The 13,201-nt window shown below is 44.7% G+C and overlaps 1 protein-coding gene across 6 annotated transcripts in view; it reads left to right on the plus strand.

Annotated features, from left to right (window-relative positions):
• The window catches only part of SEPSECS (Sep (O-phosphoserine) tRNA:Sec (selenocysteine) tRNA synthase), a 1,234,889-nt gene that overhangs the window by 1,120,277 nt on the left and 101,411 nt on the right, over window positions 1–13,201 (plus strand). For all 6 annotated transcript variants that reach the window (XM_044062171.1, XM_044062175.1, XM_044062174.1 and 3 more), the window contains one exon: window positions 7,107–7,200. In XM_044062171.1, coding sequence (XP_043918106.1) covers window positions 7,107–7,200 — 94 coding nt within the window. The remainder of the gene's footprint in view (window positions 1–7,106; window positions 7,201–13,201) is intronic.

Consider the following 13,201-nt stretch of genomic DNA (forward strand, 5'->3'; position numbering starts at 1 on the left):
TTAAGATAGAGACAAGGCCACACAAGGCTAAGCCTTTCAACGGCGTTACCGCTAAGCAAGTAGTCAGTTCTCCGGAATTCAGTGAGGTGCTTTCACAGCCCCTGATGTCTGATTCGCTTTCTATGCAGGCCTCAGCCAAGACCCTTTCGGAGTCCGGTATGCCTCAGAAATCCAATTCATCTTCCGAGCCTTTGGCTGTCTCTCCCTGAGTTGGGTCAGGAGCCGCAATGCAGGCACCGGCTTCAGAGGAGGCCGTTCGCACTACTGATTCTAGACAAAAAAATGTCTACTCTTCCGACTACCATTCCTCAGAGACCGATGGATTCTCTTAGCCCTCGAAGCCAGGCCACTCCTAGGAAATTGGCTTCTAGCTACCATCTTGTTACTGCTCCCCCACCCCAAGCTCAAATTCTTAAAATGGCAGAGGAGCTGATCTCCCTTATCCGAGGAACTCAAGCCCCCCACTCCTAAAAGGAAAAGGGTTCCTGCTCCAGAAATTGACAGACCAGGAGTCTGAGGATTCTGAATATTCTATCTTTGAAGAGGAACAGCAGCCCTTGACTGATTATGAAAATTCAGATGCAGAGGAATCCATCCCCTCTGCCTCCCCTCCAGAGGACCTCTCCTTCAGGGAAACCCTTCACTCCCTCAGGGAGCATTTTCAGTGGGAATCTCAGGACTACCCACAGTCAATGAAATGACTTAGAGAGTTTCTGGACCTGCCCCAGCACAGACACCTGGCCATCCCACCTTTTCTAGAAGTGGTGGATGTTATTTTCTTTGAATCCAGTTTAGCCCATGATGCCCCAACTCCTGCCCCAGCTAAACCTGACAGGTACCACAGAGTACCAGATTCTCACAAATACCTGTACAGGAACCCTGCTGCAGACCCTGATGTCATTACACAGGGACCCAAAGGAGCTAACACAAGTTCTGCCAAGAATCCTCTTCCTTCTGATAAAGACTCAAGAGCTCTGGACAGATGGGGTAAGAAAGTATACACCTCTGCAACCTTAGCTATCCGAGCACTCAATTGTCAGTTCCATATGTTAAAATATCAACAACACACTTTGGAACAATTAAAGCAGAAGATTGCTTCCTTCCCTGACGGTGCCAACTCAAAAGAGCTGGCAGAATTACTACACTGCTTGTCAAGTGGCCAAGCACTCTTTACAATGTGGAAATTACGCCCTGGAAGCCTTTAGCAGGGCGGCAGTGACAGGATCTGTTATTAAAAGACATGCATGGCTGAAGGAACTACCTCTCCCTGATCACGTCGAGTCTAAACTTATTGATGCACCCCTAGATAAGGAACACCTATTTGGGGAAAAAGCAGAAGAGGTGCTTAAAAAGATGGAAGACAAAGCAAAATCTATGCAAACAGTAAAAGATTTCTTTTAAGTTCAACCACCCAGATTCAGCAGGAACATCCCCTCTAAACACTGGGCCTTTCCTGCTCCCAGCAGACAGGGCCAAAGTAAGCCCCGCAGAGACAGGACAGCCAGGCCTCCATCCCAGGGCCAGCAAAGACATAAACAGTGGACTATTTCAGCCTCCAAGGCAGGGAGTTCTAAGCCAAGCTTCTGTGGCAAGCACTCGCAGTGACTCTCCCTCCCCCCTCTGCCCTCCTTTCACTCATCTAAAACTAGGAGGAAGGCTCACCCTCTTCAAGGACAATTGGGTCTCTATAACCAAGGAGTAATGGGTATTAAAAATAATTTCTCAGGGATACAGATGCTACTTCAGCAAACTCCCAATTCCAGGAGGGTACCCAGACCTCCCCCCAAACCAGTGGGCAGAGGCATTAAAACAGGTAAAAACCCCAATATCCCAGGGGGCAGTAGAATCTGTCCCTCCAGATCAAACAGGAAAAGGTTTTTACTCCAGACTATTCCTTGTTCCCAGAAAAGACGGCACTTGGCGCCCTATCCTGGATCTGTCCAAACTGAACACCTCCTTGGTGGTCCCCAGATTCAAAATGCTAACCTTGCAGCAGCTACTGGCTATGCTCACTCAAAATGCCTGGCTTTTGACACTAGACCTAACAGATTCCTACCTCCACATTCCATCAGGGAATCGTGCAGAAAATTCCTGCGCTTCAGAGCAGGCAATCAGCACTTTCAGTTCTTTGGACTGCCCTTTGGCTTATCTACTACTCCCAGAGTGTTCACCAAATGCTTGGCCCCGGCTTGAGCTTTTTGTAGACAGAGAAATATACAGATTTACCCTTACCTGGACGGACTGCCTCATTCAGGCGAACAGCAAAGAAAATTTGCTGCAGGACCTTCTCTTTGTCAAAAGACTTCTAAGTTCTCTAGGGTTCACCATCAACGAGAAAAAAATCAAAGCAAAACCCCACCAGAAAAATTGTTTTCCTGGGAGCTGTGCTAGACACAGCAACCCTGATAGCCTTCCTATCCCCAGAAAAGCAGAGTTTCCCGCCTCTCTGCTTCACCCAGCTGGCTTCCAGTAGTCGCCTCACTGCGAGGAAATTCCTGCAAGTCCTGGGATACATGGCATCTTGCATCCTCCTCATCCCTCTCGCCAGGCTTTACATTTGAAAGATTCAGTGGTACTTAACCTTTGGTGTCAGCATTGTCAGTCCCTACAGACCACCATCCCACTGATTGGTGTCAGCATTGTCAGTCCCTACAGACCACCATCCCACTGATCCCCTGCATAAGGAACAAATTTCTCTAGTGGGCAGAGGCCTGTACCATGAACAAGGGTCTTCTATTCATCCTTCGCCCTTCCGGCCAGACAATCACCACGGACACCTCAGACATAGCTTGGGGCGCTCACCTAGCAGGCAGTACCCAAGGCCTTTGGAATGCCCAGCAACTCCACTTGCACATCATCCAGAAAGAAATGATGGCAGTGCAAAACGCTCTGGCTTCCTTCCAACCCCATCTCAGGGCAGGGATCCTCCTTATAAAAACAGACAACACCACAGTAATGTGCTACATCAACAAGCAAGGGGGGCACCCAGTCTTACCCCCTGTGCAGGCTAGCTATGAGTCTGTGGCTTACGGCCACCTCCATGGGATTACACCTAATTGCCCAGTACTTGCCAGGGATCAACAACACGCTGGCAGACCACCTAAGCAGAAACTTACTGGACCGCCACGAATGGTAGCTCCACAGAGAAATCTTGATGCAAGTCACCCAGGAGTGGGGGACCCCAGAGGTGGACCTCTTTGTCTCGCACCTCAACCACCAGCTGCACAAGTTTTGCACCAGGGAGTGTCACTTCCTAGCATGGAAGGTGGATGCCTTGACCTTCCCCTGGAGCGCCCTCTTTGTGTATTCATACCCTCCTCTGCCCCTTCTTTTCAAGGTTCTGATCAAAGTAAGAGAAGAGAGACCAAAGGCCATCCTCATCACTCCAGATTGGCCCAGACAACATTGGTACCCCTTACTACACAGTCTGACCCTACAGCCCCCCAAGCTGCTTCCCCTAATGCCAGACCTCCTGACCCAGGAGAGGGAGAAGGTACTGCACCCAGACCTACAGACTCTCAAACTTTCAGCATGGCTCATACACTAAAAACTAGCAAGAAGTCACTGTTAAGCAAACAGGCCCTGGACATCATCACAGAGGCCAGAAGGCCCAGCACAAGAAAATCTTATGCAGAAAAATGGAAAAGATTCTGCTCCTGGAAGCAATCATAAGGGGCCAGTACCTCCCAACCTTCCATCCCCCTTATCTTGGATTACTTAGCAGAGTTTCTCAATAGTGGCCTCTCTTTCTCCTCTATTAAAATCCATGCCTCGGCCATCTCTGCCCATTATGATTCAGACCCACCCCTCTTCTCTCATCCATTGGTTAAGCAGTTCCTCAGAGGGGCTTCTAATATCAGGCCTCCCAGAAGACCTCCTACTCCACCCTGGGACCTGAATTGTGTGTTAGAGAAACTAACCTTACCTCCTTTTAAACCTGCCGCTTCAACAGAATTGAAATGCCTCTCCTAGAAGACTGCCTTCCTACTAGCTATCACCTCTGTCAGAAGGGTCTCAGAACTTCAAGCTGTCATGGCAGTCAAGCCCTTCATAATTTTCCATGCAGACAGAGTCTCCCTGAGGACTAATCCCTCCTTTATGCCAAAGGTGGTATCTGATGTGACCCGTAACCAGGCAATACACCTTCCCACCCCCAAAATAAGGGGGAAAGAATTCTACACTCACTAGATGTGCACAGACAACTCGGATACTATCTGGACTGCACTAAGCCATTCAGAAAAACTGACCAGCTTCTTGTAAGCTTTGCCCCAGGGGCGGAGGGGAAGCCTATATCCAAACAAACCATTTCCAAATGGATTTCACACTATAGCCATTTCTGCTACAGACTACATGGGAAACGCATCCCTAGGTCAATCTGTACCCACTCCACTAGGGCAGCCTCCACTTCCACTGCCTTTCTCAGAGGAGTACCTACCAGGGACATATTGGAAGCGGCCACCTGGACATCTGTAGGGTAGGGTTTGCCTCTGCAATTCTGCAGGGCCTCCTGACCCATACCTAGGACTCTATCCTTCCTTCCACCCTTTACCTCAGCTTTGGGAATCCTCCCACAGGTGATGACTGCAACAGTGAAACACAAAGAACATAGTACGGTTGTGTACACTTACCATAAATGTAGATGTTCGAGTGTATTCACTGTTGCAGTCTTGGTTTCCCTCCCTCCACCCCCCTTTTTCTCATCTTCCCCTAGGGGGCACATGCTTCCCAGGGTGGCTCTTAGCCACCAGGGCCACTTCTCTCTTTTTTCCCTTGTGCTTCTGATGGGTTAAGGCAAGAAAAACTGATGTAATGACGTCAGCTGGCTTGCTTTATAGTACTGACAACCTGACGTCAGATTACAGGCAACAGCAGCCGGCGCACAAAAACATTGACTCTAGTATTCGGGCCGGCCAAGGGCTACCACAGCAGGGATAACCCACAGGTGATGACTGCAACAGTGAATACACTCGAACATCTACATTTATGGTAAGTGTACACAACTGAACTTTTCTTTTAATTCTTATATTCAGTATCTTTTGTTACGTTCAGTGGGGTCCTCCTAAATACTTCTCCAAAATGTACCTATTTCTTATTTTTGATTCCATCTAGATTTCCCACAGACTAAATAAGACTGGTGCAAGATTATAATGTTTTGGTAGTTGTGATTTTTGGCAGTTCACTGTTAATTATTGCATTCCTGTATAGTGTTCATCTAGAATTTTGTTTAATGTTACATGCTGAGATCTCTGAAAAAGGCAGGCATGCAGAGTGTTTAATTTAGACTTTAGTGGTATGGGAAAAAGAACTCCTGAAATGTTACTTAACTGTTTGACTGATGGGTTGGCAGTCTCCTTTCAAGAAGGGGTACATGGGGTGCTGCCATGAAAAAGGGAGACTGTAGCTGTCCAGTGTGTTTTATTAATTTTTGTCTCCCACCAAAGCAATTTAGTGAAACTAGGCCACTGGAAGGAAAGACCAAAGAGAGATGTCAGAGTGACACTCCCCAGGACTGCTTCTATGTAAGCAGCATCCTAGGGCAGATAGATTTAGTGATTAAGTTACTACTGGCTTTGTAGTTTTAGTCTCATTCACTTAGAGTTGTTTCACCTTCTTGATTCTGTATTGCAGGTATGAGATTAGACAAACTTTTACTGTGTTGTTTACATTTGGTATCAGTAGCTGCTAGCCAATACATAAACTCTGGCAGATCAGAGTATAGTAAGCCTTCAGTTAGGTCTCTTGTGCAGAGGTCCATGAAACGGTAGTTGTCTTTTGGAACTTTTCAGCCAGCATATGGTAAAGATATGTGCACTAGCTTTGCAACTGCTGTAGTACTTTGTTCTTAGTAAATTAAATCTTTTGTTCAGTGATTTGAAGACTTCTGATTTCCTTTCGAATATAGACACTCATTTTAAAGATAAACTAGTTATAATTATGTCAGAGTGTCTGCTAAGATTGCACTGAACAGCTATGAGTAATCCTACAGAAAACTGTTGTGAGTCACTTAGTACTTGTTATATGGATATCATGTAGATTGTTCTTGCTTGCGTCTGTTGTCACTGTCAGTGCCTTTAGTTACTTCTTGCTCTCAGAGTTTTAATTCTGTTTTTGGTCCCTGAAGAGTTCCAAGTGGTCATCTTAAGGGATTCCATTGCTTCTTGCAGTCAGTGACTCCTGCAGATGTACATTATTTTGCTTTTGAACCTCACTCTCTGATGGTTGATGTCACTAATAAGCTGGAACGTGATCCTGAGTTTGTAGTAGTTGCGGTTGAGGCTGTGAGTTAAATTGCTTCAACAGTTAATTGGAGTAGACATAAACCCACCTAAAATTATGAAGTTATTGTGATGTCTCACCAAATAATAATTCCTCTCTGATTTTCTTACAGAAGGTTTGACTTTTTCAGAGTCAGAAGAGGATAACATATTAAGAAATGTATCAAGATTTGCAGTTGTCAGCAGCTCAAAAGAAGCTTTATAAGCAGTACTGCCCCACCTCATCCTGCAAAAGTGCACTGTTGACAGTTTAAACAGACAGTGTTGGATGTTTATGATGAATTGTAAATCTCAATGTACTTAAGATATTTTTTCTCCAGTTTTCACTTTTGTTTTACATTTGCCACTAATGATTCCAATCCCTCAGGTGCAGGAGCTGTCTGCATACTGTTTTCCAGTTGTACTGCATTAAGATTTAGTTGCAGGATATGGGAATATGATTTGTTGAGTTGCATAAAATGCTAATGTATTTATGTTTGTAGCTTCTTTTCTGACTCAATCAATGTACTACATTTTCAGGAGCTGCATGTGATCCACTTTCTCACCATTTAGCCTTTAGCAAGTATTAAAGAACTACCAAAGGGTGCTCATTTTGTTGATAGTTATACACTTCAAAGGTGAATCTAGTCAGTTTGTGGCAGTTTCTAACACTGCTTTCATCAGGAGGTGAGGAAAAAACCTGGGTGGTTAGCTGTCAGATATGTAGAAAGTCATTAGTCTATGCTGTTATAAAACTTGCCTGCCTTGTTCTGACATCAGCTGTAATTAGAGCTTATAGAATGGATATTCAATAAAGTAATCTTTTAACTAGGTTTGCTTTTTAATCTTTAGGAACTGCACTCATACCTTGCAAGTGAACTGAAAAAGCTGGCAGAATCTTATGGGGAGAGAGTGCTGGAGACGAAGAATAACCCTATATCATTAGGTATGTCATGAAACCAGATTAGAAACATAGCTGATATCTCAGTAGATGTTTTTGCCAGCTAAACAAGCATAAGGCAGTTACCTATCACATGTCTAATCTAAAATACTATATATTCATATTTAAAGTGATTTGTCACTACTTTTAACCTTATAGGATCATAGGTAAGTACTAGGTAGCTGCTCTTGTGGGAAATTTTAAACCTAGCCAACTTCCCTTTTTTTGTGCTCAAATTAACCTATTCCATTTGGTTAGAGATTGGCCTTACCCATCCCATGCTTGATAGTTATATATTATCCTTAAGGAAAATAAGTGGAATCATATGATAGATCATTTGAGGGGATAAAGCATTTAGGAGCTGCCTCTGTCCATTAGTTGTATAGGATGCAGACCTGGGCTAAATTTTCTGTTTCCCATTCATACATCCAAGTTGCGCTTGAACACGGACATGGACAAACTTTATTTTATGTGGATGAGTAGTCTGTTCCAGGGCACTAGTATCTTCTTTGAGATTTACCCTTTTGTTGATGTTGCAGAAGCGGTTTAGATCCCTAGACCAAACATTTCTTATGCCATATGACATGCTGGTTTGCAGTAAACACCAGTTCTGGATCGGAGGATGCTTTGTATTCCAGACACAGGTCACCTTTTAGCAGTCTGTAGGATACAGAGTATAATGACAGTCAATCCATGTAGGACAATGTTGTTCAGGCTTTGTATCCTTTTAGTTAGGTATCTCTGTGGATGTTTCACTTGTTGCATGCATCTGGGAGCATACATGCCAAAGGGGGCATTATATTCAATGATTGGCCTGAAAAGGGCTGAGTAAAGGGGGGACAGTGGCATCCCTAGAGCTAGACATATTCCATTTCTTTATAGTTTAGAAGAACTTTCTTAAAACATCGGACACATGTTGGTCAAAAGTTAGGTCACTGTCCACATAAGTTCCCAATCCCGAATAACTGAGTCAGATCATAGGGGCACATTTTCAATGTGTTATTTCTCTAGGGTATGACTTCCGAAAGGATACAGTTATGCATTTTTTGGCATTTAGTTTCAGTCCATGATTTTGGTAAGTTATTTATTTAGGATAAACCTTCCTGCAGGGTGGCTACGTCATTTGGGGATTCGGTGACTGCTCTTAACTTGCAGTCATCTGCAAACTTAGTCACTAAGAGCCCTTTGGGGTATTGGCTTTTACTTCAGAAATGTAGATGCCAAACAGGAGAGGTCCCAGCACAGAACCCTGAGGATTCCACTGGTGACTAGTCTCTTTGTGGAGGTAACTTCCCCATTTTGACATCCTGCTTCCAATCTATGAGCCAGTTGGCAGTCCAGCGGGTCACATAGGGATTTATTTCTAGTTTATTTAGCTTTTTTTATTATTCCTGAGTGGAAAATGTTGTCAGAAGCTTTGGCCAGGTTGAGGTATGTAGTGTGCACAGTTTTGCTTTCGTCCATTACTTTGGTGACCTTTTCAAAAAAAAAATCCACCAGGTTGAGAAAACATGACAAGCATGAATTTTTTTTTTTTTTTTTTTTTTTTTTTTTTGCGCTTCCAAATTTGAAGAGCTGAGGGGGTGGAGCACTGATTCATAGCACTGGCCCAGGGTGCTAATTTAATCAGCTAAGCTTCTGGAAGGGGTTAAAGTCAGAGCTAAATTTGTCAGCCAGTAGGTTCAGCAGATTCATTCCTTCGTGTATTCTGATTAATTTTTTCTTTTTATTTTTGCAGTGCCTGCTTCAGTGGTTTCACAAAATCATTTAATGATTTACAGGATATTTTTCTCCTTTTTATGTTATTTTTTCATTGTGCAATGTTCCACCTCCTTGTAATTGTCTGTGGAACACCTTTTGACCTTTGATTTCATGTTAGGCATTCCAATAAAGCTGTCTGTTCAGTGCATGAAAGCAATTCTGAGGACTGGAGCATTTTTTTCTATTTAAAGTACTAATATTCAAGTTATTGATTTAACTTCTGATGTTGGAATGGTAAGTCCTTACGAGGAATTACCCTTATTTTAGTTCAGCAGGAAGTTCAGATGACAGCAATGTTGATGAGGCTCCATACCATAGTAAAATCTTACTCTAAAATGATTACTTGGCCAGTAGTCTTCTGTCTTTTCCTGTATTATTATGTCTACTTTGCCAGATACACTGTACCAGATTCTCTTGTCAAGTTCACATTGTTATGAATTTTCACTGTACCAATGTCCTGCTGTTGTAAAATACTATGGGTCTAAACTTTGTTAGTGTAAACACTCATTCTGATCTACCCTTGAATGATTGTTCATACTATTGTATTGCCTGAATTATGACTGTAATATGTTTGTGCACTGATTTTTCATGTGCATCTTGCCAGTATTTTTGTCTTCTCACTATATTTTGTCAATGTTTTTTTTTTCTGTCTTCACTTTCTTTGAACCCTGTGCTTCAGAAGTGTCTTCAGACTGTAATGCAGTTTGCACTTCTGTTCAGTTTTAATCTGAGTTTGCTTATTAATTATCTGCATTTCTTTCTAGATGTCTGATTTGCACTTATCTCTGTATCTAGTATACCTTTTCAGACTTCGTAGCATGAATTCTTCAGCAGCTCCAGCAACAAGCTCATGTTTATGCTTTTGTTCAGCAGCATGTGGATTCTTTTAAGCACCTGTTTCTCCTTCATATATATCTGAGAAAATGCCTTTTTTCTTAGCACAGTTACTGTGAAGTGTATTAAGAACAGGACAGCTGTTTCTTTTGTGCTTATAGTCACATGTACTACATGAGACTTCTATTGCATGTGTCTGGCCTTTTATCTTGCTCTTGTTGTTACCATATATTTTTGTGTTGCAATGCATTCTCACTTTCTTATTTTTGATTTTTATTTGACTTGCATTTTATCATACACCCCGGTTAACTCTCTTTTAAAAGCTTAGTTGTAATTGCATTTGCTTTGCATATATCTTCAGCTTTTGATAATGTCAGATTTGTTTTTCGTAAGAATGTTTTTCTTTCATCATTATTTCTTGTATTACAGATTGTTCTGTCTGTTGTTTGGGAGTCATGCAACTTGCCAAATTCAAATTCTTTGACTGTGTTCGTTTACTGAGTAACATATGTATCTTTAGTCTCTGAGGACATCATGCCCTTATAAAGAACAAATAGTGCATAAATTGGAAGTTCTTTTTAGACTTAAAGTAATTTCTAAACTTCTGTTTTATTGCTTCTGTTTTGTCTTTATTGTCTTCAAGTAAAGTCAGAGAGTGAATTGCCTTTAAGGTTTCTTCCCCCAAAATATGCAGGATATTAGCACATGGTGCCTTTTTAGGCTTCTTGGCTGATCCACTCAGAAGAGTGAGGAAACAAATTAAGATGTTAAATTGTCAATCTCGCCTTCATTCTTGCTGGATGGGTTCGGAGCCGATCCTCTGCTCCGACTCGGCCACTTACTAAAGCTCGAGAGCTTATTTTACCGGCTTGAGGCAACCCTATATCCCATGATGCTAGGCGATAACTCCCCAGATCTCGTTTGCCGCTTTCGCTTGTGAGGTGCGTATTTTTACCGGCTCCTGGTAAGTCTTTATACATATAGTATTCAGTCTCCCTTTTGAGATAATTTTTTCACCCAGTTGTCCTTTTTTTCAATAGTTAGCACTACCTTTAACTCTATTACTGTTTTATACCTTCCCTTTTTATCCCTTATATCCCTCCCCCTCCACTCTTAGGTTAGGTCTTAAGCCTGCCCCTTTCCTAAATTTTGCTTAGGGATCCTGTGGAGTGTTTGGGTGTCAGTATCCCTATTAACATTTTTATTGTTATTTTATATTTTTTTTCAGAGTGTGTGTGTGTGTGTTTTTCGCTTACCTTTGTGAACCCTCGACACTTATGTCGAAGGAACCAAAGGAAACTAAGGTCTCAGGCTTTAAGAAGTGTGGCTCGTGCTGTCAGAAAATGTCTCTGACAGACTGTCACACCTCTTGTGTTTACTGCCTGGGATCCCTGCACCTGCAGGACTCTTGTTCTGTATGTCATGCATTCAGTCGAAGAGTCCTGCAGAAGCGCAGGAACAAACTTATACTGAGGGGCTTGTTAAAGCCCGAGGGCTCCCCGACTAAGTCTGCGTCGGGGAGGCCCTCGAAACCAGCAAAACCGTCGGCTCCAAGTACTAAGCCTTCGGCTGCTGGCTCCTTGTCTGTGCCTAGATCGGCTCCGGCTGGAGCCGATCCCTTTGAGTCACAGGTTCTGGTCTCGGCACCACTCGGCGTCGATACCTCTGAGCCCATGCTTTCACTGTCGGCTCTGGCTGGAGCCGACGTGTCCTCGGCTCCGTTGGCTCCATCTAAGAAGAGGTCAAGATCCCCTTCATTGGAGTCCATCCATTCGGCTCCGAGATCTCCCCTGCTCTCGGAGCGGAGCCATCGGAGCCGATCTTCTCGGTCGTCCAGACTTTCAGATCGCGACCTTGAGAGTGTGGTAAGTAGGCTGTTAAAGTCTCAGGCATTGGCCCAGATGATCTCTAGCCTGTCTCATCAGACGGTAGCTATTACGACTCCACCTAATTTTCCTCCTTCGACTCTCCCTCAGAGTTCGGGCCGGAGCTCCTCGGAGCCGTGACTGTTGTGGCTTCGGAGCCGATACCTCCCCCTTCGGCTCCTTCGTCTTCTGCTCCGATCTCCTCCTTGATACCTTCATTGGACGGATCCGGGCGCCTGATCTCTCTCGTCGGCTCCGAGGGGGCGAGTGGCATCGGACCATTGTCCGACCCTGTTCTCCCCCTCGGAGCGTCGGTGCTGGTGAGCTCGGCCCCGACATCGGCCTCGGAGCCTTCCCTGTTGGTGCGGCCTAGGGTTCCTACCTCTTCGGAGCAGGGGCCCTCTGGCCTTTCTGATAGGGGAGCCTTCGAGGTGATGAGCGTACTAGCCCCAGGGCATAGTCAACGGTCAGCTCCATCAGCTCCTCCCACTACAGTGCCTGCTGATGTCTCTTCCCACTCTCTTGCTCCCGGACCCAGAGATCCAACGCCTCAGGTTTCCCCACTGGGAATTTCTTCCTCTTCCGAGGCTTCTCCTGACCTGTCAGCAGAGCCTCCGCGTAAGAGGACATGTAAGAGGACGCATGTGGACTCCCCTGAGTCCATTACATCTGACACCGACTTGGATGAGTCGGAGGGATCCCCAAAGTCCCCCTCTGAGGATGTCTCTTTCTCAGATCATCCTAGAAATCCTAAAGCAGAGGGGGAACTGGTCTTCCCTTAATCCTTCCGAGGACGAGTCGGTGTACCTGGAGGCGTTTGGTTCACGACCCTCCACCTCCTGGGTGTCTCCGCCTTTCGACCCCCTTATGGAAGTAGTGGCTTGGAAGGCTTGGTCGGCCCTGGATTCGGTGGAACCCACCCCTCGGAGGCCATCTAAATTCATCACAGCACCAGTTGACAAGCAATTCCTAACAAAAGGTGTACCGGCGGATGCCATGGTGGTGGCTGCAGCCACCAAGAAGGAACTAGCTGATCCTTCAGTACCTATCCATCCTCCTAATAAGGATTCTAGGACCATGGATAGGTACAGTAAGCGGATGTTTTCTTCAGCGACCTTTGCCATGCGGTCGCTGAATTACTTGTGTCACTTCACCCGCCTTCAGAGATATTCTCAAAGAGTTGGGAGAAGTCTTACAGGATCCATCAGCTGCTGGGTCCCAGGATAAAATAAACTCACAGCTTGGAACCCTGAACTCGATTGTTAACTCCTCCTTGCATCTAATTTCATATGCAGCCGATGGAGCGAGTAGGGCCGCGGGCACAGGAGTAGCCTTAAGGCGTCACGCATGGATGCGGCTGTGTAATTTTGCGGACCCTTTCAAGGCGTCCTTCACAAATTCCCCTTTTGATGGTTCGGCTTTGTTCGGACCTCAAGTGAAAGACACCTTGACCAGATGTGAACAAGATGGCAAGACTCTTTCTGCCGTAGGAGTCCGTTTCTCCACCCCTTCAAGACCATACCCTAAGGGTCAGAAGGGTGGGAAAA

Source organism: Protopterus annectens, chromosome 2.part1 (genome assembly GCF_019279795.1).
Source record: "Protopterus annectens isolate FY-2018-M chromosome 2.part1, PAN1.0, whole genome shotgun sequence".
In the NCBI taxonomy this organism is placed as follows: Eukaryota; Metazoa; Chordata; order Ceratodontiformes; family Protopteridae; genus Protopterus; species Protopterus annectens.